The 25059-nt window shown below is 39.2% G+C and overlaps 4 protein-coding genes across 12 annotated transcripts; 3 read left to right on the top strand and 1 right to left on the bottom strand.

The window, feature by feature from the left end:
- Positions 1-1562: 1562 nt before the first annotated feature.
- On the top strand, positions 1563-9977 carry LOC146573081 (guanine nucleotide-binding protein G(I)/G(S)/G(O) subunit gamma-10). The gene is made up of 3 exons (XM_085277645.1): positions 1563-1785; positions 2329-2455; positions 8362-9977. Exons 1-2 carry the CDS (start codon positions 1696-1698, stop codon positions 2452-2454), a joined length of 216 nt encoding a protein of 71 aa, XP_085133771.1. The 5' UTR covers positions 1563-1695; the 3' UTR covers position 2455; positions 8362-9977.
- Positions 9978-10886: 909 nt separating this feature from the next.
- Positions 10887-13928, top strand: LOC146573080 (afadin- and alpha-actinin-binding protein). 2 transcript variants are annotated; one of them, XM_085277643.1, is made up of 12 exons: positions 10887-11077; positions 11212-11312; positions 11387-11455; positions 11543-11666; positions 11751-11829; positions 11922-12042; positions 12405-12549; positions 12661-12764; positions 12851-13012; positions 13218-13332; positions 13417-13576; positions 13767-13928. In XM_085277643.1, the coding sequence occupies exons 1-12, from the start codon at positions 11029-11031 to the stop codon at positions 13861-13863; spliced, it is 1326 nt and encodes a 441-aa protein (XP_085133769.1). In that variant the 5' UTR covers positions 10887-11028; the 3' UTR covers positions 13864-13928. The 2 variants fall into 2 exon arrangements, with proteins under 2 accessions (XP_085133769.1, XP_085133768.1); XM_085277642.1 differs by having other exon boundaries at positions 10890-11077; positions 13408-13576.
- A 926-nt stretch (positions 13929-14854) lies between these two features.
- Positions 14855-16360, top strand: nanos3 (nanos homolog 3). The gene has a single exon (XM_085277641.1). The coding sequence runs from the start codon at positions 15017-15019 to the stop codon at positions 15677-15679; it is 663 nt and encodes a 220-aa protein (XP_085133767.1). The 5' UTR covers positions 14855-15016; the 3' UTR covers positions 15680-16360.
- Positions 16361-16452: 92 nt separating this feature from the next.
- Positions 16453-22139, bottom strand: LOC146573078 (uncharacterized). Of its 8 annotated transcripts, none has more exons than XM_085277640.1 (8): positions 22003-22139; positions 21759-21798; positions 20810-20913; positions 19972-20723; positions 19017-19539; positions 18058-18197; positions 17653-17757; positions 16453-16726 (listed from the first exon to the last, which is right to left on the bottom strand). In XM_085277640.1, exons 2-8 carry the CDS (start codon positions 21790-21792, stop codon positions 16648-16650), a joined length of 1737 nt encoding a protein of 578 aa, XP_085133766.1. In that variant the 5' UTR covers positions 21793-21798; positions 22003-22139; the 3' UTR covers positions 16453-16647. The 8 variants fall into 8 exon arrangements, with proteins under 8 accessions (XP_085133766.1, XP_085133765.1, XP_085133758.1 ...); XM_085277639.1 differs by having other exon boundaries at positions 16454-16726; positions 19017-19548; XM_085277632.1 differs by lacking the exon at positions 16453-16726 and having other exon boundaries at positions 16746-17757; positions 19017-19548.
- Positions 22140-25059: the final 2920 nt, after the last annotated feature.

Here is a 25059-nt window from a genome sequence, read left to right as displayed (position 1 = left end):
AATAAAGAAGGAGTATGATCCAGAGTATACCACATCACCAGGTAATGTCATGGCCTTAGCATGTATGGTTAAGAATAGAAACAAGTTACTAGTGTTTAGTGATTATGTGACTCCTGGTGACGTGTACACCACTGTACTTTCTGCTCAGATTAAGCAAAATACTGCAAGAATTTCTCAAGGCAACGAAATAGGATATTCTTCAATAGACACGTCAGTCACCTGATCTGAAACCTAGTAGACCATAGTTTACATTTACCGAAGAAAGCCTGAAGCATTTGGTGATGTCAATGGGTTCTAAACTACAGGCAGTGATTGACAGCCTGTAGGCAAGGATCCTCTTGCATAATTAAAGTTATGTTGGTTTTTCCGGTTAATTTTGAAGTCAAAGCAAATCTTAGCAAAATCCAGACAGATAAGTTATAAAAGACTCACCCACTACACCCAACACCATTTTTACACAGGGCTCTAAACATACTTTTTGTTTGGCCATTTTTACCGTGGAAGTCTGTGGGGACTGATTTGTTTTTCAAGCCATCCTGAAGTTACTCCAGGAACTACAATTTTTGGTATTTCCGTGTTGGCTCAATTTTTAGCCCTCGATTACAATGCAAAACAGTTATCAGATAATAGCAAGACCAAGTTTTCATGCAGTGACAATGTTCATGAGATATCACCTTCATACCGATACAGTACTAACACTAGAACTGTGCTTACTGTTTTAACAGTGCTGAACTAGTCTTACTAGCCAGTTTGATGTCACCCAGTTGTTAGTATGATCCTATTCTATCCTATCCTACACAACAGGACCATCCTATAGTATGGTCCTATTGCAAACACTCGAGGTGAGCATTTTTGCCACTTCCAACTTAGTGATTTGAAAGTGGATATGATGAGTGATGTGTGGGTGAGTACTGTGAAAATACACACCCAGGGAGCCGATCTTGTATAATCCTGTCAGACTTTTTGAGTGACCATCATTTGCAATTCAAACAGACTTAATTTTAAGTTCAGTATGACTGGAAAGTATCAATTAAGCTCATAAACTCATTGGGAAAGTGTTTACTGAGGTCACAGATTAAGTGAGCCCTGGACCATTTTCCCATGTTTTCTATACAAGTCTTTCTGAAACCACATGAGTCGCCACCTGGTGGTATTAAAAAGAAGGCAAAGGTTAGCACACTTTCACCTTGGCTTGGCTTTTCAGATCTGGAAGTTATGTCCGTCTTTCATGCTATTGTGTAGGCACCAAAGTAAAAATCCCTGAATTACGCCCTGCTGTTGCTACGCTGGATGTCTCCAACAAAACACTAGATTTGTGTTCAGTGAGTCATTTACCCTCACTTTTTTTATTTTCACGTATTTTATTGTAGATATGGCTATCACAGTGGTGGACGTTAAGTGATGTGATAAATGTTGTGGCTGAAGGTCACAGGATACCCTCGAGATCTGCTCTCTAGGAAACTAATAATAATGGTTAATGTTTTCAGGGGCGTGTCTCCGAGTTTACTTTTTGATTGACGGGTCTAGAGTCCAATCCAGTACCTCATTGGCGCAGCGGGGGCGGGGCACTGACCAGTGGACGATGTTTCCCCTCTCGGGTTTAGTTTGGAGCCGTTAGGGATAAATTGCCTCTCGCTCGGTGGTGGCAGTTTATAAGAAACAGCCTTCAACGTGTCTTTACCGACAGCCGTCGCCATGTCTAACAACAATGCCAACAACAACTTAGTTATCGCCCAGAGAGCCGTGAAGCAGCTCCGGTTCGAGGCCAGTATCCGGAGGATCAAGGTACGAACGAACCCCTGCTACACTCACACACAAACACGGAAGATTGAGCTGTTCTTGCTGCTGAATGGCGGAGACCGACCGTAGAAGTGACGCTGTGTCCGTAGATTCAACAAAGTTGTCCACACTAAGTTACACTTAAGACTCACAGATTGCTTTCTGGTAGTTTAAATCGCAGCTACAAGCGAACAAGTTTCTTCTGCTTATTAGTTTGTTTTAGAAAGTCGCTCTAAAGTGTCAGGAGAAGTGACCCGTTTATGGAATTTCTGAAAGTTAAACCTCCCTGGGTTGATTATTTTAAGGAGACTGTGAGCATAATCTGTCAGAGATACACAGCAGACACACCCGTTCGTGTATGGAACTGTTCCTTGCAAATGTTATGCAAAAAAAATGAGCCAGTTAGTCATGTAAATGAGAGAGTGGGAGGTACAAAGGGTTGTAGCAGGAATCACAAATACTCTGTTTTTGTTTTCATGATCCCCCACCCAACACACACACACACACACACACACACACACACACTCACTCGTGTGTCTGGCTCTGCAGGTGTCCCAGGCTGCCGCAGATCTGAAAAACTTCTGTATGCAAAACGCCTCCAAGGATCCTCTCCTGATGGGCGTCCCCTCCAGTGATAATCCCTTCAGACCCCCCAAGTCCTGCTCCCTGTTCTGAGGTAGGCTTGCTTGCTCCTTCATGGAGGTTTCATTTGGTGGGGGTATAAAACTGTATATTTAATTAAACTAGGGCGGAAAAAAAATGCAGGGTTTTAACTGGGTCATAATGGACATTTTTCAGAATCAGAATTTGATTCTGATTCTGAAAAATATCCATTATGACCCAGTTAAAACCCTGCATTTTGGGGGGCATTTATAATGGACATTTTTAGGGGGTTAATGCATATATGGGTCACACACAGTTGAAGTAGATGGTATCAAATAATGTAGTGTTACCTTAAAGTACATTCCTGATATTTGATTTAAAAAAAAAAAAAAAAATGTAAATAAAATTAGTTGTAGTTTAAAATTGTCAAGCGGTGCATCGCTCCTCTGCTCAAGGAATGCATTTTATACATGTCGAGCTATCTTGCTAACACATCTGTTTTGGAGGAAGGTTTAGAGCCTTTACAACAACATCACAAGGAAGCTGTGTGGTAAAGTCACAGCAGCACAAATTGCATGCATTACATTGCCACCGGAATTTGCATGGATTCAGTTGGTGACTCCAAAAATGCATAAATGTGTTTCTATGTGTCGCCTTCATGCAAAGTTTGTTTTACGCTGCTTGACCTGAAGCTCACAGGCTAGAGCACCTTTCCGGTCAGTGAACTTAATTTAGCCCACAGACACTATAAAGGTAACTGGGGAAAATATAAAATCAAATCTACAATTACAGACAGTGAGTTTGGTGTCACGTGGATGGGAGCGATGTGACTCTGTCTCTTTGAATTTGGAGATTTTTGGCTGAGACTCACACAGAGTGACTTACAAGCCCAAATGTGATGAGTTGAAAGTATGGATGACTTTCAGGGTCTGCTTGGGATTAAAACAGTTTTAACTTTGGTAATATCTCTTAGTTGGAGAAGGCATGACTGTCTAAACAAAGCTCTGAGTCAAACATCACATCCAGATTGGTAGCAGAGTCCTCAATGTAGGAGAACCGGTTTCCATGATTGTTTTCCAAGCTACAGGTCAGGTTTGTGGAAATGAACAAAAGGACCTCAGATTTGGAATCACTGAACCAAAGTTTTGTGACATCAAATATCTAACGTCATAGAGACCAGTCTTAGCGGCATCCAATGTCGCAACTTTGGGCACGTGATTGAAAACCTTTTTTTTTTTTTTTTTTTTTTTTTTTTCTCCCACAGCCCTGTTTGTTCTTTTCCATGTTATCAAAAACAGCTTTAATTTTACAGTTTTAGTTTACATACACACACAAAAATATTAACTAAAGCTTAAACTAACTTAATTAAAGCTTTAATTACAAACATGAAGGACTCTAGCTTTTCATGCTAGGAGTTACTGAGGTTAGCTGCCTTCAGCCTGCAGCAAAGTTTACAAGAAATCTGATGAATTTAAAGATGCCACAGTAAACAGTGGCATCTCACTGTTTATCCTGTGCCTGTATGGGATTTCTGCAAGTAGTCAGTCATCCTGATGGTGTGCATGTATTTGGACTAGTTTTAATTTATTCTAAATAAAAGAAAGGCTGGAGATCAGGCGGGTTGATTAAGGCTGTGAGGGTTTTCATTGTAATTATGATTGTAATTACAATTGTAATTGTTTTCAGGCTTTTAGTCGAGATAAAAGAGGCTAGTTGGGCTGGTCGTATTATACGCACGTGCCCCTAAATATGCTTCACAGTCCAAATTTTTCTATTGTTGGTAAAAGTGAATTGATCATGCTGTTGACTGTGAAGGTTCTCAGTCATCCAGGTCATCGTAGTCAAAGGAGCTTGCAAAGAAAAGCGTCTGGACTTCTTTAAGTTGCTTGAAGACGTTTCACCTCTCATCCGAGAAGCTTCTTCAGTTCTAAGGTCAAATGGTGGAGAGTCCCAGATATAAACCTAGTGGGAGTATCCCCCACAGAGAGGGACAAAAGGACCCCCTGATGATCCTCTAATCGCCTGAGCCAAGGTGTGAAACTGGGTGTGGGTCCCAATCAGCCAGAGTTTCGGGTGAGTTCATTGTGAAACCTGGCCCCACCTTATCATGCGAATTCCTGAGGTCAGATGGCCCAGGATGTGAGTGGGCGTTAAGGCGTCTGGGAAGGGATCTCAAATCATGCTGTTGAGCACTACTACAAACACTAGGGTTGCTCCACCCAGCCTTTGGGGCAAATAGGCTAGAATATAAAAAGACTATAAACAGGCCGGGGCGGCTTTTTTTTACTCGTCCTCGCCCTTCAAAAGATTTTTGTATTTGCATATAGTTGTGTGTCATCAGCATAACAGTGGAAATTAACAGTATTATTATCTGACCCTACAGAAGCAAATGGAAAGAGAATAAAAATGGGACAAAAAAAACACATTAAGTTCAGTTTTATTTCTTTATCGACACGTGAGTACATCCATTTAAGTGTATACTATCCATCAGTCTTCTTAACAAATTTATTCTGTTTAGGGTCATGAGTGGGGCCTATTGTAGCTGTGGACAGGTCACCAGTTTATCACAGCACTAATGCAAAGATGTTCATGCCTGGAGCCAGCCAATGCAGGCACAGAGAGAACATGTAGACTCTATACAGGAGAGCCCCAGCAGGTCAACGGATTAAAACCCCAAATATTTTCGCTGTGAATTGATGGCGCCAGCTGCTGCACCATTGTGCTGACCCATTTATTTTTATTACAAACAGCCAAAAAACATCCATAGAACCATTGTTTTACTGAAATGTTATCATTTGCCACCATATTTTCTCAAACTTATTTATGTTTTACACAAATGACAATGTCGGCATTGCTTTTCCCACAGTTTCTCCAGCACTAAGAATATAAACCCAGTACAGCTATACTGGAGTTTTCACTTGTCTGTTAAGGTTGGGTGGAGTTTTCCAGGAAATTACATCAGATTGCCAAGCTGCATGTGCTACTAAGAGCACATGAAATACTTTTACTTTTCACCACAGGAAAAGGCCAAGTGTTGATAATACTTGTAATGATGCCCCTATTTTATTTACCTGTTCCAGTAAGGCTACAGTACAAACCACCCAGAACATTACTCCCACACTCAATGCTGTTACACTGTCATTATTTTTAATTATTTTTGGTATCTACACAAAGCATGATTAAGCATTCAGTAATATTATTGCACTTCCAAGCTTCTTAAACCTAAACCTAATTCTAACTTTAAACCTAAAAACTTTAAAACATAGGTGGAGTAGTTCCCTGTTAAATATGTGAATTAATTAAGTCACTAATTTTAATATGAAATTTAAAACCAAAGTTAAGTGCTTTTCAATGGAGGCAAATGGACTATGTAGTCTTCAAAAATGTGCAGAACCAGCAGTGACAAAACTGAAAACACAAAATACAAAAAAAACAAACCCATAATCAGTGTTGGGAAGGTTACTTTTAAAATGTATTCCATTACAGAATACATGCCCCAAAATGTATTCTGTAACGTATTCCGTTACGTTACTCAATGACAGTAACGTATTCTGAATACTTTGGATTACTTAATATATTATCATGCTTTTTACAACAACGTGAATGTACTATTGCTGTGTGATTTATTACTATTACTGAAGGTCCGCGACTCCGAACTGTAGTAAAGGGACCTCAGACTAATACGGCGGGGTCCGTGTCAGCTCGTAGCCGAAAAATAGTTTTACTTTGTTGTGTGGGTCAACTTTTCTTGCGAGACACAGAGAGAGGTGTCGAAAGGCTGCTCCAACGGAACTTATTGTTTTCGGAGGAAAACATGAACACGGTGTACAGTCGAGTCTTAATAGCTTACTTACAACTGGGCTCGTCAGGCACTCTTCTTGGCTGAAGTGGTTATTATTATATTTACATGCTTCCAGCTCCCGTTTTTCCTCGATGACAACTTGTACCTTTCCACTCCCCTTTTTCTCCCTCCTCGCGCTCACAGACACTGCCCATGATGCTACATTCTTTAGAGCTATGCTTGTAGCATTCTGCCTATTAGCTTAGCACAACAACAACAACAACGAAAAGGTGCTCTCTCACCCAGGAAACACACAGTCGCAGAGAGAGAGAGAGCGTCGCCCTGTAACCATGGCAACCGTAACGCTGCTGCCTGGAACAACAGCACGTAGCTGTCAAACAAAACCCAAACAGTCCTGACCCGCGACAAAATGAAACAGGAAAGTACCGCAGTGTAATCCATTTATTTCAACAAAGTAACTGTATTCTGAATACCACCTTTTTAAATGGTAACTGTAACGGAATACAGTTACTCATATTTTGTATTTTAAATACGTAACGGCGGTACATGTATTCCGTTACTCCCCAACACTGCCCATAATTACAAAATAAGAGAATCACGTAGACATAATAAAACTAATAAAAGACAAATAAAATCTGCTTTTAAAAATGTCGAAAAAAGAGAAAATAAAAGTAAAAGGTACAATAGTCAAATAATATTTTAAGTAAGAATAAGTAAATAATATTTGAATATTTTATTAAAAATAGTTAAAATTAAAAAGTAGAAAAAACAGGTAAGAGATAAACATAGCATGCAGTACTTGAAGTGTTGCTTCATTTGTTTCTTAAAGCTTGCTTTATTGTGTGTTACAACAGTGTGTGTGCTTTTGTGTTACACAAAAGGAAGCAATTGACAAAAACTTGTGTTTTTGTGTTATTTCTAACATTTTGAAAAACAAAAATGTGCTTTAAGCAAAACACTGGTAAGAACAAAATATTATATCCAAGTACTCGTGTTTTTCTTTTGGCTTGGGCTAAAACGTATTCCACTAAACAGCAAAAACCCTAATGCTGTCTGGCCTGGTCAGATATGCATGTGTTTGACAGCTGAATGTGAGTTGACTATATAAACAATTAGGAATTTTCCTGACCTTAATGTTTCCGAGAAAAACCAACAGTGGTGTTGTCATTGCTCTCCTCTGTGATCTTTCTGTTATCTGGCTTCATTTACCCTAACATCATCAGTCAGGCTGAGAGGTCACATGGAGCGTGTTGACACAAAAGATAACAAACACAAATAAGTCTGTTTAGCAGCAGAGTGGCTGATTTTGCAAGGATAAAACCGTGATATTAGAAAAATATGAAGGTTACACACATAATACAAACTGAGAGCAGCTGAGTGCGTGTCCACTTGTTTAGTAATTTGTTTAAGCACTTTTGTAAGTAAGACCAGAATAGACCTACTTTGTTAATAAAGATTGGCCTATTTGAAGTCAAAAAGGAAAGTTGGCAATAAAACAAAAGATGACTGTGTAAATAAAGCAACAATATAACATTACACATAATGTGGTATTAAGACTTGGTAAGAGAATCTTACAGATTATAATAGTTGTTGCTTTAGTTCATCCTTTCAGCTGCAGCCAGAGTAAAGAATAAAACATACAAACCAGTGCTCTGGTTTAGGAGCGAGCATTAAGGCTTTTAGAACAATGAAAAGTTTTTCAAATTGTTTGCAGCCAACAAGTGGGGGGGGGAGAAATAAAGATGGTTCTAAGAATATTTATTGTATGTATGGATTTATTATTGATGTTCATTAGAGAAAGACAAAAGACTTTAGATGATGATTTAAAAAAAAAAAACAACTTTTGGTCCTCCTACTGTCTACACACGGAGGTCTGAGTGATATTCTAGGAATGCTGAAGCTGTTCTCTGTAGAACTGGTTGGTCCGTAGGCAGTGATTTCATACCTTTTTTATCTCAAATTTCAAACATGCACTCATCTGGAGCAGGTTTATTCTGCAGCATAAGTTACCATGGTGATGTACCTTGGTACCGAGTGAACCACCTTCATAACACAAACTCAGAGTTTTAGCATGCATTAGATGTCATCAGATGTGTTTTATTGATTTACTGATTTTTGTCATTTTGGCCTGCAGCTTAACTCTTTTTTTCCATGTTTCTGTTTTTTTTTGTGTGTAGCGGAAGGAGACGCGGAGGATTTCTGGATCTGTTCTTTGAAGGCTTTCTTCACTTCTAGTTGTTGCCGCTGTAGATCTACCTGCAACACCTCTTGGGATGATGCACACAGGGGTCGGGGTTTTGGGAGAGGGGAGGAGGGATTATGGGGGGCAGTTATTCCACTTGTTTGCCAAACTAATGGCTTCATAACTCCAATCTGTTACATAAAAGCAGGTCTAAACTCTACATGTTTAAAAAAAAAGAAGTTGTTCCTGACACTAACTTGACTAATGATTAAGCCGCTCTGGGTTTACCTAGTACTTAACATGTCCACTCTCCATTTACTGACTGAACAGTGTCTCTTTCCAGTCAGTGAAATTCAGCCCATGTTTAACGGCCAGTGCAAGTGTAACTTCCTCTTGTATTCTGCGTAACACGTGGAAGTACAATCAATCATTAATTTAAAGCAGGTGCTGCTCAGCAATAGGAACATGTTGTTATCCATGCCAAGTGTGTCATTACAAAGCACAGACATTAACACTACAGACACAGGACTAACTCTATATGTGGCCAAAAGAAACTGCTCATGTATTTGTGATTATGTAAAAGGTGTTTCTAATAATCTGATTTACGACACTTTTAACCTCTCGCTTTAGGGCATGTGATTGTTCATTAACATTTTGTCCCGCTGTTTTCTGTATGTATGTAAGAGCCCATTAGACGTGCTTTTACCTGCCTGTATCTGTACCTGTCTTTAATTTAAAAACACATTATGGCCTTACACAATTTGGATAGTGGCAGAAATTGAATGTATATCACATTAGAAACATATTTCTGATAATGTTTGTATTTAATGAATCTACTGCAATGACTTGTTGCAATAGTTGTTTTCCACACTGGAATCATTTTACTATCAACCAAAACCTTCACTGCTGTTAGTCTGTATCTTTATAAACGTTGCTTTTGTGGGAAGCCTTCAAAAGAAACTAAATTAAAAAATTTTTTTTTTTTTTTTTTGAACACTGAAAATCTGTATGCTATGCTTTTTTTTTTTGTTTTGTTTTTTAAGGAAATGTTAATCCTTTGCACAGATAGCATAAGAAAATGATTATTATGAAGTGTCACTTTTTTGACTTATTTTACGACTCGCACATTAGCAGGTCAGAAGGTTCAGTCTCAGGTGTTTTATAGTCAAAGTGAAAAGACTGAAGGATATGCAAACATCAACATTTTCCAGATCATATATTGTGTAAAGTGCATCTGAGGAACAGAGAACTGCATCAAGTGTGATGCTCAAAAGTTTGATGTCATTTTGAAACGTGGTTTCACTTTTTTAATCTGATATTAAAGCCATCTGAACAGCTGAATATGAAATCATTTATGATTTTTAAATGAATATTTAGGGTAGGCATGCACTGACTCAGTTCCAGTGACCATCTGTCTTGTATGCAAGTGGCATGTTTCTACATTAACACAAACTTTTGTGCACTAGTAAGTGTCTGCCCACATGTCATAAATCTCCAGGATCTCACCAGCATCAGTATGTCATGTGTCACCTCTATAAATCAAGAAAAATATACTGATAACGGCAGTGTCTTCATAAAAAAAAAACAATAAAATAAATGTTGATAATGTGCTGCATTTGTTCTATTCATGCATTTGAAAACAAAATACAGCACCAAGCTCAAAGTCACGGGACAGATGACGAACACTGACTTACAGCAGTGTGACACTGCAAAGACGTCTCAAATTATCGCTGCTGCTCTTGTTCGAGGTACTGCTTTTAATTTGACATTAAACGGGAAAAAAACCCATCTGGATTTCTTTATTGGCATTCAGTCGATACGTTACAGATGCATTGCTGAACGAAATTATGAACACAGAAAAACAAAAAGGGGACCATGTAAAAATGCTCTAGTGCAGCTGTCAAAAAACATTACATTTATATAAGAAACCTGAAAAAGCTAAGTCGTGCTTAGGTTATTGTACTACATCCATTTATGATGTACATTATGAATTTACCAGTCTGATGGCAGTTGGGTAAATTCACATTATACTGCGATACCTTTTGCCTGAAGGCAGGAGGGAAAACGGCCAGTGACCGGGTGAGTGATGACCGTCACGATCCTTTTTGCCCATGAAGGGCAGCGTTCCTTTGCCAGATCCCCAGATGGTGGCAGTGAGACCCCGATAATCTTGTCAGTGCCGTTCTTTCTGAGACACTGCTACTCTCATGTTGCAGACGAATGCAACACTCTCTGCGGTGACTCTGTAGAAAGTGGTGAAGCCCGATGGGTTGGGATGAGTCTTTTTTAGCCTCTGTAGGAAGTGCAGGTGCTGGTGAGCTTTGACACTGAAGGAGGTTGTCGGTCACATGCACCCCCAGGAATCTTGTGCTGTTCAATCTCCACAGCAACAATTTGAGAAGTAGTAGTGGAATTTCTTTTATAATAAGTAGTTTGATTGAATAATGGTCTAAAGCTGCAGTCTCCTCATTCATCATTGTCAGTGATAATTAACAAAAGTGCCATCACCTGTGAACACAGGCTGGACTCACCTGAGGAGGTTTTGCTGCTCAGGTGAGAGCCTTTGTAAAGTTATATATAGCCGCGTTTCCTAGATGTTGTGCACATCAATTAGAATTGTAAAAACATCTACCTTTTGCTATTATACGTATACTGCAGCCAGATGGCTTCCAGGTTTGTGCAAAGAAAAGACGACAGACAGGAGTACTCAGGTAATGACATCCTTTCACTTGAAAGAACATTATCTAAGCTACCAGACCAGATTTTTTTTAAAAAAAAGAAGACATATTTGTATTCATATTTCACCTTATCTCCACCTACTTGCTTTTTTGTGTTTCTCCTGCAGACTCTCATCTGTTTAGGGATCCCAGTCTCAACCCTCTAAATGCGCACCCCCAAAGCGCCTCCTGGTGGGCTGATAGGGAGGAACAAGGAGACTCACTGAGGGTGTGTTACAATAAATTTAAGAGCACAGATTTGTGTTTCAGATTAAGGAGACAAGGTGAACTCTTTCCCTCTAGGAGCAGCTAAAAGAGATGGATGAGCATGTGGCCAGGCTTCAGGACATGCTGAGATGTGAGCGGGTCAAAGTAAGATGAAAGCATGTGTGAGGGTTTTCTAAATGAATGCCTTCATATTCATTTCCAATTCCTAAACTATATCTTTCCACTTGTCAGTGCGGCCATCTGCAGCTCCAATGTAACCAGCAGGAAGCGGAGCTGCGACGGCGAGAACTGCAGACCAACAGACTGAAGGAGCGACTGTCACAGATGACTGACAGACATGGAGAGAAAGGACCAGGTGAGATTAACCCCAGCAGTTTGCTTACCTCTTAAATATTTCTCACATCCTGTAGCTTTCAACCCGTTATATTTTTCTATCCAGCCATAGAGGTGCTAAACTTTCCACCTGGAAGCCGGGGCAAAAAAGAACAGCCAATTAAATCATTCAGATCTACTGCGAAGTACGTTAGCTGGTTATTTTCATGCATTTTCTGACCTTGGACTCTCATCAAATTGCTCTTCCTAATCTTGACTTGCTCTCTCCAACTTGTAGACGAGAAGAGGCAGCACTGCGTCTGATGCTGGAGCGAAGAGAAGCAGAGCTCAGGGAGGCGATGAAGCTGCGTCACAGCCTCACCACTTTACTTCATGCACTCAGAGTCGACATGGAGCAGGTGGGCAAAGGCTTAACTAACACCAGAGATGCTGAATAAGTTATGTTGAATGAACTGATCCAAAAACAGTCAAATGAAAACTCAATCCCACCACAAGATCCTTTTAGAGTTTCAATCCCTGCTGCTGCAAACATTTGGAATGATACACTAATGAACCTTATAGTGACTGATCATATATTCATAAATCTGCTGCCTTAAACCACAAATTACATTTGCTGATGAAGACCATGTAAAGTTTAAAGATCTGGAATAGCTACTAAAATAATGTCAAGATAATAAATACACTTTCAAAGCTTTTGAATATTTTTAACATTAGAGTCTTCTTCCCAATCCCAATAAATCGATCTAAACTTTGATGTAAGACCCTGTCAGAGTCGATGGATATGGCCCAGGATGGAGATAAAAGGTTGGATCAAGCTGAGGAAGCACTTGGAGAACATGTGACAGGCGGGGTTGTTCAGAGTTGGAGGAAAGTGCAGAGGCTACTACCGGGCATCATGTTTGAAGGTAAACCTCTTTCAAACACACTTTAAAACAATCTGTGAAATATTGTTGGGTCAAAGAAGACTGTATCGAGTGTTGACTGGAAAACTTTTAAGAATTACAGTGTTCATGCAGGTCAGACTACTGCTGGTACCGACCAAGAAAAGCTTCTGGCTCAGCTGGAAGCTGAACTGAAAGAGAGTCAACATCTTGTCAGATTGCAGCAGCAAATGCTGCAGGTATTGCCCTCTAATATGAGTTAACATTCTTTGTCTTGTAAACTTTTGCTAGTCTCAGACTTTTTTCCCCTCATTTCTTTGTGAAGGATACCCTTGCTTCACCCATCCCCTCCGAACTTACTGATAGCTACTTTTTGGAAGAGTGGGAACGTCTTCAGGTGCGCTGGGCAGAGTTCCATCATATGAGGAGGACTTTTGAAAGGGAACGTCAGTCGTTCACTGATGCCGCCATTCGACTGAGCCGTGAGGTTTGAAGAAAATAAGGCAGACTCATTTATAAAGGGTTATATAAATGTCATTTGCTGTCAGTTCTGATAGTTCCCTAATAAGGTTTGTCAAAAAAAATAAAAAAAATAGTTTATCAGGACACCATCACACTGGAGGATTGTACATTTTCGAGTGGTTCTCTTATGCAACTTGTTTTTCTGCTTTGTTTTAATGTCTTGTTTGCAGCGCTGTGATTTTGAGCAACAGAGAGCCTCTCTTCTCAAGCAGCAATATCTGTGTGACTCACCTCTGTTTAACAAAGGAGCGCCAAACAACAACAGAAGAGAGAGCACTGCTCTCAGTGAGTGAAGTCGTTTTAATAGGTTTAAAAAATTTACGTCAAATGCTTTGAAGTCACACACATGTTTGACTCCAGGTCTGTCAGGTTTGGGACCCACAAACATATCTGGCTGTCTTCCCCTTACTCCATCAACCTCTGAGTCAGGGACCGCTGCCGTTGCTGGATTACATCAGGGAAGAGGCAGAGTCCAAACTCCCAGCACTCCTGAGCTCTACTCTTCCCTCAATCTACCATACAACTGCAGGTGGATTGATATGACTCTTCAGTTCTCTCCTGCACTCCTTTCATGCAATAATTATTTAACAAAGTATTTTTTGGGTGGTGGGGGGTTGTGACATGAAAACAGATACAACTTCTGTATTTACTGCAAACTCTTTTCCTCCTGACTTTATGAAAGTGCTGCTTATTTTAAATTTTGTTTCTGTATTGTGTAGATCCAGAGATGTTGATCAGCACTTGGAAACATGGGACGCTGGAGCAGACAGGATTGGGCACACGCCCCATGCTCCACATTTAGATTGGTCATTTTAATGCAATTTTATTCAACAGAAACTCAATTTCCCCTTTTTAGAATTGACAATAAATATTGAATTTTATTTATCTCCACTGTTTTTTGTTTCTTTTTTTTTTTTCATGTGGATGCAGTGCTGTTTGCTGTGATCTAAAGTTGTCAGTAGACTTGCACTATATTTTAGAGAGAACCTCAAGAATTTAGTGAACTGTAATTCCCTGCTGTGAACAACACTTTGCAACAGCAGAGTGGAAGATCTCCCTTTTAACAGGATGACGACCCAGGATCTGGACCAGGTCAGGCAGCCATCTGCTATGACTTGTTAAACCCTTGTGTTGTCCTCAGGTCAAAAACGACCCGTAGGTGAATGGCAAACAAGTATATGGGAATCCCGAGGACAACACAAGGGTAAAAGGAGCATAGAGACTTTGCACGACAAAAGGGGACCAAATTCAAACAGGAGAGAGTACATAAGTTAGCATGCAATAGTGGCATATTAACAATGGGAGTGAAAAGGAGTGGTGGAAAGTTCATCATGGGAGGTCTCACAGCAGTCTGAGACTATAGCTGCATAACTAAAGGGTGATACCATGAGGTTCTTTAAGATGCCATTGGCCTTTATCACTGGTTTAACTTATTTGAATCAAGTGAAGCTCAGCAAATTCATAACTTTTTTTTGGGGGGGGGGTATAATCCAAAATTTCTGAATAGTAGTTCAACTGGACTAAGATGGGCACGAAGGTGTCTACATATATAGAATGATTTATGTATTTCTGGCGCTTCGACTTTTCAGTCATTATCGAAATAAAATAGAATTTATTTATTTTAATGTTTATTCCAATAATGAAAAAGTTTGTATACTGACATATATAATTTGACATTGAAGCATGTTGAATATGTTTACGTACAGAAAATGAAATCTATGTACCCATTAACCCTCGACAAGGGCTGCGCAAACATTTGGAGGAAATTCATTTTAATTGGCCGCACGCGTTGGGCACGTGCTCACGTGACTGGCTGCTGCGCTGTTGGTGAGGTCACACCTTGTGCTCAATTACTACTCGTAAATTCTGTGCGCAACGCGAGCTGTTTTGTCTGCTGGTGTTTGTTTCAAGTAAAAAAACTGGGTCATCTTCCCGAAGGGGCCGAAAACATCGCCGGACTGGAGCTAGAATGAACGGAATGGTTTGGGGATTCCTTCATCACCTGCCACGCGTCATGGAGTCCGACAGCAAAAGTTTCCAGCCCTGGCGAGACTACATGGGACTGTGTGATACAATTCGAGATATCCTGGGTCGCAGCACCGTCTCCGAGTCCTCCCAGCCTGTGTCCAAAGCTCATCACACGGAGTGTGACGACATGAGTCAAGCTATGGTATCTGTGCGCAATAACGCAGCTCGCCAAGGTGGCCTCGGAGCAGAGAGCGCGCCGGATCCCTGCTCCCGCGAATGTGCACTAATGCGTTCCCCTGCTCGCACGGATCCAGTGGATGGTGTGGCGTATGCACCAAACGCAATTGATGTGAAAGTGATGCAAAACCCGCCGGGCTCCCGGGGGCCAAAAAATCGAAAGAAGACGAGTCGTTTCAAAACACCTGAGGCAGTCTTACCCACTCCTGAGCGCATGTTCTGCAGCTTTTGTAAACACAACGGAGAGTCTGAGCTGGTCTACGGATCCCATTGGCTGAAGAACCAAGAAGGAGATGTTTTGTGTCCCTATCTGCGCCAGTACGTGTGTCCTCTGTGTGGAGCCACGGGGGCCAAGGCTCACACCAAGCGCTTCTGCCCCAAAGTGGACAGCGCATACAGCTCCGTGTACGCCAAGTCCAGACGCTGAACCAGCAGGTGGCAAGGGACAATAAGACACTACACAGAAGGCAGGACCCTCGTTTCGTTTAGTGTGACTTTATTTTTTCTATTTGTGTATTTATTTTAGCTCTAGTGTGGTTTTGCTTTTGTGTGCTTTTCATTTGCATGCTTTGGTTCGTTTGCTGTGTAGCTGATTAGAGTTTCTTTGCAGCTGGTCCTGCCAGCCTAAAATACCTCAGCTGTTTGGTGTTTGGATTTGAGAGGCACTTTCAAGAACGACTGCCAGATTTTATGTTTGGGAGGAGACATGTTTCAAAAAATTACTGTATGTTTCTTTTACATACTTTTAAAACGTGGCCAGCTGATATCGTTTCATATTTCCTGTCCATGCATTGAAGGATTATAACACTGTCAAACATTATAAGAGATGCAGTCATCATTAATAACTCTACTAAAACAGGTAAAGCATTATGTGACCATGTCAGCATTTTAAATTTTTTAAAAATGAGTGACTTGTTCTTGTTTCTGTGTGCAAGTAGGCCTCTGTTCTTGAGGATAGATTATTTTATTTTGAAAACTGTAATTGTGGCTTTTCTAAAAATGTTAACGCCGTTGTAACTCTTCTGCCTTTGTGGAAAAAGTCTGAAAATTTCTCTGTGGATATTCTTGTGTGCTAAAAAGTTATAAATAACTAAATTGGTTAAGTTTATTTGCATTCTATGTTGTCATTTTTCAATTTTTATTTATTTATTTATTTTTGACATTTTAAATGAGTCATGTTCAAATTAATGTGACTAAATCACCAATGACAAGACGCATGTAATAAACATCCATCTTTATTTGGGAAGAAGTGGAATGAGTCATTAAACTAAAAAAGCAAAACAAAACTGAGCTGCAGTTAACTCCAGAACAGTAAACACTTTAAAACATGTTCTTTACCAGTGAACCACTGGGGCAGCAGTAAAATAAGGACTGAAGAAACCTGAAACAACTCTCTTAACGAGTTGAGCTCCTTGAACTTTTACTGCTACGGCGCAGACTCTCCAGCTCTCGATGAGCAGCCATGACTCTCCGACTAGAAGAAAGATGGAGGACATTATTTTTCATTCATGACAATTTAACTCTGTATCCGTCAACCTGCCGGGTGGGCTACAAGCGTCATGGACACCTAAGCTTGTGAACTCAAGAATGAGGCGATGTAGAACTTTAAGATAAATCCCAGAGAAGCATCTAGTAAAAATCTCAGACAAGTTCAAATCCAAATGACTTTGACCTTAAGGTCAGAGGTCAACTTCTCTGCAAATCACCAACGATCTTCAAATTTGTACCATAGGTGCATCTACTGGGAAGCTGAGAGAAGCCACTATTATATTTAATTTTGTCAGCGATTCTGTTTTACCATCCTCAACCCGCTGTGCATGTCGACGATGCACAACAGGGTTTACTGTTTTTCTGATCTTGGCTCTGTGTAATGTCAGTGAGAGTAGATGGCCCTACTTTGGTCATCTCAGGCACACAACTGTGGCTTTTTTTTTGTGTGGGGCACCCAATCAGAAGAAAACTGCCTTGCTTGGAAGAGAAAGGGAGATAAAACATTCATTTTTTTTGGACATGTGCAACCTACAAAGTTGCTCTAGTGAAATTTTGGAGTTAGAAATTAGAGCAAGAACTGCCTTTTAAGTGACTGGTTTAAAGAATGGGAGAGGTGTGTAATAACAGATAAATGTCATGGACTTTAAAGGTGCTGCAGGATTATTCAAGCAAATTTGCCACTTAAATGTCGGTCTCTCTCACATCTACATACTTTCGCTTGCTCATCTTTGACCAGACGAGATCTACAGCTGGCAGAGTTGACCACACATGCTTTACCCCCAACCAATCACAGCAGGGAGGCGAGTATAAAAACAATTAAACTGACTAATGGTAGTGAAAGTCAAAAGGTTACCTATAGGAAGAGACGCTAAGACGCTGGTAGCTGAAAGAAGAATGGCATGTACTAACTTTAGAGAGGAGAGTTCTCTGATAAGTCCGCAGATTAGGTCTGTACCATCTTCATCACAGTCTGAGGAATCAGGGTCTTCCTCTTTCTGCATCGCCTCATCCTCACTACAGAAACACAAACATCGGAATAATTTAAAAATAGAGGTGTTAAAGCTTGTCTGTTAATTTCATAAGATGACCAAAGTACATTTTTAACTTTAAGACAGCATTGTCTCTTAAAAATGTCTTTTTTTTATATTTGAGACTATTTTTATAAAACAGTTTCTTGAATATTGAGTAAAATTAGCACAGTAGAGTTGAAAGATACACATACAGAGACTTGTACATCTGAAGCATCCGACTGCTCGTGTGTGCAGTCTTTTGTGTATCAGCGGATATACTGGTATTTCCTCGCTTATTTCTTACATCAGAACGATGGTGTTCAGCTGGGAGTCCGACACATAATCTAAGCACCCAGATCCAAATGAGTCAGCAGTGAGTGAGAGTGTCTGCGAGCGATCAGCGTGAACAGCTGACGGACCAGCAGCAGGTTCATCAGGATCACACTGTATTTATAAACACAAAGAAACAAAAACAATAAATGCTCTTTCCACATGATATTAATTAAGTAGCTATTTTATGTTGGGCTTATTTTCAGTTAATTAATTTCATAGTTTAGTTTTTTAAATATTAAAATAATTAATTTGTCAAATTAACATCACAAGTAAAGAGAACATAAGGAAAACTGACTGTAAATCAACACAGATAAATATACTAGAAACACACAAGATTGAAACATTTGTTCTTGATATTTTTAACATAAATGACTTATAATTTTACAGACAGTTTAATCAATAACTGATTAAGAGTTTCAGCACTAATGCCCAGTGCGTTTACTGGTGGTGCATAAGTGTGAAAGACTGTGATGACATTATAAACTACATTAATGAATCATTAAGGGGAACAAAAGGGCAAAATAAGAAGAAAGATTTAGTCCTTTAGTCCTTAAAATAGAAGAAGAATAAAGTTGAAATGTGGAGATTAAAATTGTTGTTTCAGGTCATAGACGTGCCACGGCTGCTACAACCTCTAAAAAATGGTTTGTGCTGATGAGTTAGTGAAATCATACTTGCAAAATTAAATAGCTGGCAATGGACAGTATATCGATATGGATGGCTACGCCCTCATGCAGTACAGAGGGGAAACAATGGCAGCTGATCAAGCTGTTTCCCTAGCTCATCTACACAGGGCATTTTGTAGAGCTTATACGAGCTGTGGAAGTTGTTTGACTTGAAACAACAACTGTAATCGCCACATTTTGACATTATTCTCAAAATAACAGTCTGTTCCTTCCCTCCGTTTTAGGTTTTAGCGCCACTACTTACACTGTCTTTCCTCTCTGAGACACTGGGTGTAGCTGCGCTCTCACAGATTTCCACAGAGCCACAGTTTAATCCTCCCATTTGGGTGTGTGAACAGGAGACATTTTTATCAGCTCCATCACCACTGAACACATTCCCGCTGATCTCTTCCTCCTTCTCATCTCTTGTTCCAGTAACACTGTCCACCTGCAGAAGGAGAGCCTGCAGGTGGACAGTCTTCTCATCTTGACTTGTGCAGAAAGACATGGCAGAGCTGCAGTTTGCTTCTGCTAAGCCAGCTTCCTCTTGATTTTTAGGTACTTCAGCCATAATTTCATTGGTACAAACTTTGAGTTCTTGGAGTTTTTGGCTGCCCAAATCCTCCCCTGCTTCTTTTTCTGCAATGTGATCTAAGTCACCGGCTTGCTCTGAATCAGTAACTATGCCATCTTCACGCTCACTACCTTTTCCCTCTGAGCAGCCGGAATCGAAACCAGCGGTGGAGCCATCTGAAGGACTGACAGCAGCACAGGCTTCACTTTCTGCTCTGTGTGTTCTCAAAGAAAGAAATGACAAATTAGTATCTCTTGTATTTTACATATACAAGTCAGTTTTAAAAAGTCATTTGAATTTTTATAAACCTCTTCTGAAACGGTTATTTAACATCTTGACTCGCAATGAAAACAGCACTTTGCAATCTTAATTTTTCTCTTTGTCCTGTGATTTTCAATTCTGGAAAATAAAACTGTCTAAACTGAACTCCATTTTGATAATTAAGGTATTTAAAACTAATCATTAACTGAAGTTCATGGTGTTTAAATTTTAAATGAGCAAAACTGTTACGTGAAACCTCTTTTAGGTAAAATATAACTAATGTAACAGTAGTTGTGTTAATGTTCCTTTCCAACACTGCTGGTTGATAAACAGTGTAAAACTCTGAAAAATGTAATAAATGTAATAAATGTAATATTACACTTACCTTTCATCTCCTTTACAGTGACTAGGCTGAAGCTTTATCTCTTCCTCTCTCGGCTCCCCGTTCTGCCCGTCTGCTGGGATGGATGGAGGTGAGGATGGTAACGGGAGTGAAGATGTGTTTTCTTCCACAGTCACAGGTTCAGCTGTGTTCTCGCAAATAGGTTTCTCCACTTTACCCTCTCTGTTTTGCCCGTTTTCACGCTTTTGTGTCATTAAAAAATGACTCCGCTCCTTCTCTGTCAGGCCACACATGCCCATCCTTCGCTTTTTCTTGGCTGGCAATCCTGCTACCGACCCCTTTGTGACATCACCCAAGCACACGTTGGTAGGTTCTTCTGGGCCAGTGTGTTGATTGCTCTCCACATCAGAGTTCTCCTTTCCATTCAAAGCAACCGGGCAGGACTGGACATGTTCTTTGGTGATAGGCAAGAAGACCTTGAGCTGATCTGTGCGTGTGTCATACAATGATCTGTTACATTCATCTAAATCCATTTCCTCCTCATTTGTTCCACTCTTGTTGGTGAAATTTTCAGAAAGTACTTGAAGGTCTTCCAGCTGAGAATCATTTTTGGGATTGTTAGCATCTTGCTCTTGAAGTTCCACATTTGTAAAGCAGCCTGCATCTTCTTCCTGTTTTGTGGCACAGGCTTGATCTGCTTCCTGCTGATTTGTAGTCTTAGCACATTCCTGAGCAAGAGACTGAGGACACTGTGGTGGTGTGGAAACTACTGCTGAGTTATACTCTTCAGCATCCTGAAGTTAAAGAAAAGACAAAGAGAATCAAGCAGCTTGTCTTAATGATATGTGAATGTAGGTTCTGTTTCAATCACCTAAAGTACCTGTTGATGTGGAGCCTGAACATCATCGGTTAGAGAAATGTCATCACTTGGACATTCCCTCTTTCTAGACCTGAGTGACCGAGCCTGGGGTGGAGCTAAGTCTTCTTAAAACAAAGCAATCCGTTCAATTAATCAAATACTGTGGAGAAGAATCACTACATATACTCACCATTAACATTTAGTTGGTGCTATGTCAAAGAGGAGAGTCAAACCCTTTTTAATTCTTAAGTCACGTACAGCAAGTTTAATCTCAAGTAGGCCAGACAAGTAAAATTACTATATAATACCTTATATATATTTATGTATTATTAGTAGGATTATTCCAAAATGTTTTTCCTTTATTACTATTTATCTTGTGTTAGCCTTCTGTAACAGGAGTTACAAAATAGTTATCCAAAGAAATGGCTTGTTGTTTTGTGACTCTGCATTATTGTACCTAATCAGTAATAATCGATCCAGTCCTTTTACTCCACATAAAATATCATTATAGATGATGTTATATTTCCTGCTTCCCTCTTAGCCAGAATCTCTTGAAAAAAAAATTAATGTCAATGAGAGTTTTGTCTATAAATAATAATAAATAAAGTATATATATAAAATATAAATATAAAAGTCACTTTGCCAAAAACTGATTGCTACTTTGTGGCAGAAATGTTCTTTCTGGACAAAAATGACTTTTTTTATCATTCATCAGAGATATGTTGAGATATGTTTGGTAGATTATAGGCCAACAAGTCATTTACAACAGTTTAAATACTGGTAATCACTCTCTGGCACAAGACAGGAGTCACAGGACACAGCACAACACAACACACTCCTTTAAATGGACTGAAATCAAATTCGTAACTTTTTTCAAAATCAACTTATTTTAAACCATAATTAATCTTATAATTATTTATATTCGGCGGCTAAATTAGCAAATATCTGTGTCAGTAGCATCTCCTGTTACCACTGCTCTTGATCTTCGTTTTGCCTTTCGCCATCTCCTCCTACGAGAAAGATAAAGACGTGAAAATATCAAAGATATATCAGCTGATAAGCCAGCTAACTTAAGGTTATGCAAAAGAGTCAGCTAACTGTTAAAGACATTTTTCTCGAAACAAATGTATTAGCTAGCTAACAAACGTAAACTTTGCTTACTCAATGAGAAAACGTACAGATAATCGGAGCACCGATTAAATGTGTCTGCTTACATTAAGTAATAAAAATATGGGGATTAAATAACTCCTGTGACAAAGTGACGACTTTTTTCAGCTGACTTTTTCTTCCCACGGGGACATACATCCACCCACCAGATGCACGGACCGTGTGCTTACGTTTTACGTCAGTGATGGACGTGTTTCGTCAACACTTGAAGCTGATTTCAAAAGCAACTCAGTTCTCAAAGACACGCAGATGTTTCCAGCCTGGTACAAAAACGTTTCGTGGCACTTTCCCCATTTCACAAAAGTTGCATTGAAGTATTTTTTTAATATAACTTATCCATCTGGATTCAAATAAGGCCTGAAGTAAAGGGCTTTTGTTAGCAGTGGTGTTCCCAGAATCTTAAAACACTGGACTTTCAATCTAACAGATAACAGCACAATAATAGCACCTTTTAAAATTTAATTTATATATTTTATAGTAAACTGAATACTGAATGTCAAACACTTTCTTCCTAAAGCTTAAAGTCTCACAATTATTTTTTTAAGCAACAGAAGTAAAACCTTAAGAAAAAAAGTAAAAATGTTTAGTTCAGTTTTTAAAGTCAGTTTAAAGTAGAAGCTCTGAGACAAAGACCAGTACTGGCCTTCTACTTCCATTGTGCCATAATGGTCCCTTTTACTGTTTTTTAACTCTCACGTCTGTCTTGTATTTTGGAAGCTCACCTCTTCTTCACCTTTCCTGCTCTTTTGTTTATCAACCTGCTGCACTCTTAATATCCTCTTTCTTCCCGTGAGGAGTTTGAATATTCTCTCTATGTTCTTTTGGATTTTTCTCCGGGTATTCCAAATTTTTTCCAATATCCAAAAATATGCACCTGACTGAAAATTCTAAATCACCCACCTGATTTGGCTACTAATTTCAAAATAAATCTGATCATCTGAACATTAAACCAATGCTTATATGTGATTTTCTCTAAAATATGAATTGGTTTGCAGGAAATCTAATTGACCAATAGATGGTGGCAAAAACATAGATGAACAAAACAGTTACTAGTTTGTGCTTGAAGATAACATTTAATAATTTAAACTACTAAGAACTACTCAGTAGATTTGACATAAAAGTTTAATATCTCTAGATGAAGGAGCAAAAAACTCTTTTGATGTTGGGCTCACAGGTGATGAAACTGTACAAGTAAAGTAGGGAGTAAACTTTTTTTCCCTTTTTTTTGGAAGTACTGCTTAATTTAATATTCATTTAATATTACTATATTGTCAGTGATGTACTTATGAGAGTAAAATAAGAGTAAAATAAGATCAGAACCTGCTTATCCTCCCGTAGTTTCTGCCCACAGCTCCACTGATGTGACCATACCATTTTGTGAGGGGCATGCCTCACCCCTGCTCTCACTCCTCAGCACCAAAAACTCAAAGATAGTAAAAATCTATCCAGGTGGCATCCCAGCATCCCACAGAGTAGTAGTTATTTTTCTTTTTTAAATCCATAACTCCACCTGAGTTTAATGCTATCATTAGAAAAAGTGAATCAGAACTACTGAGCATTCTTACAAAGTGCTTTTTATTGCTTCATAGACTTCATATATGCTTCTGAAATTTTCAGATTGTGGTCCTTGTGGAAATGCTGATGTAGCTTCGGGGACAACGTTGATAGGAATTCTTATTATGTCATAAATTTAATGGGTCACTGAAAGCCTCCCACACTGACAGATGCATGGTTTCTCTCTTGTGTGGGTATGCCGTGTCTTCAGATTTGTTGACTGGGTAAAACTCTTTTCACACTCATCACAAGAGTCGTGTTTTTCTTCACTCAGGCTATACAGATGAATATTAAAATTGCATAAATGACTGAAGCTTCCAACGCTGGTCACAGACGTGTGGTTTATCTTCAGCTGAGCTGAGCTGATCCAGCTGTCCTTGAGTAAAATCCACCCCACTCTCATCAGGATGTTTGTCGGGGATGTTGCATGTCTGGTTCTATTGAGCAAAAAGAGATGGACAGAGTAACAACAATCTGAGAACATATTTGATTTGAAATATTTCCTATTTTTTTTTCAGTTGTAACATTTCATTAACTTTAATAATACTTTCTAATTAAAAATAACAAGATGTCCTGATGCAAATAATAATTTGAAATATCATTTACGGCTTCATTTACGGTTTTAGCCAGAGCATCAACGTGGTTAACATCTAGCTCCTCCCACAAAGTGTTGAGCAAACATCATGCTAATTCCCCTCATGGATGCAAGAGAAACAATATTGAGTACATGTATACCAACACGCAGCTCAAACTGTCCGAAAGCTCTTCTCTGATTGGCTCATATGCTTCCCATTTTGGCTGTTGATAGGCACTTTGAGGTTAGAGGACCATTACAATAATATCAGTGGTTCTTTGATGCTATGTTTTCTCCCTATCTAATTTCTCAGGTTAAAGTGACTCATCTCTATCTGTGGTAGACAGTTTGCTGCTGGTGTTACTCTGCTCTTGTTCCACAAAACTCCTCCATCAGTGAATCAGCTCTGACGTACATAAAGATAACAAGTTAGATAAAGCTATCCAAATATAGCCATAAAAACTACAATGATAAGAATTAAGAGTTATTACCAAAATACATACATAAATAATCACATATTCACTTTTAAACATTAGCTTGAAAAAAGAAATACTTGTAAGCAGCAATAAGAAAGATAGTAGGATGCCACTGGGATGACTGTAGATGTAATTTATAATCTGATCTCTGAGTGAGCAGCACAAGGATGTATACAGGGATACATGATACACAGTAACTTGTTTTAATGTAACCTTCCCAGTATTGATGTTCTAATTTAGTAGCAGATTGTTTTTACATACACAACAGAAAGGTTTCTGCCTATGTCATGCAAAAGAACAAATAGCAGTATATTATTATTATTATTATTATTATTATCAAGTGTGCTATGTATTTACAAAGAAAGCAGACTAACGCTCATGCTAGTGCAGTGAATTGTTATAATGTCATCCTTCATAACCTTTTCTTAAATAACATAAATTTATGATAAATTCTGAAAGGACAATGAAGAAAACGTGGCAGGTAGGAAATAATTAACTTT

Source organism: Mchenga conophoros, linkage group LG6, assembly GCF_057382185.1.
Source record: "Mchenga conophoros isolate Kocher_MC1m ecotype Shallow Benthic linkage group LG6, M_conophoros_male_GT1.1, whole genome shotgun sequence".
NCBI classification, from domain to species: domain Eukaryota; kingdom Metazoa; phylum Chordata; class Actinopteri; order Cichliformes; family Cichlidae; genus Mchenga; species Mchenga conophoros.
The sequence above is the reverse complement of the archived record's forward strand: the minus strand, read 5'-3'. Positions and strand labels throughout refer to the sequence as shown.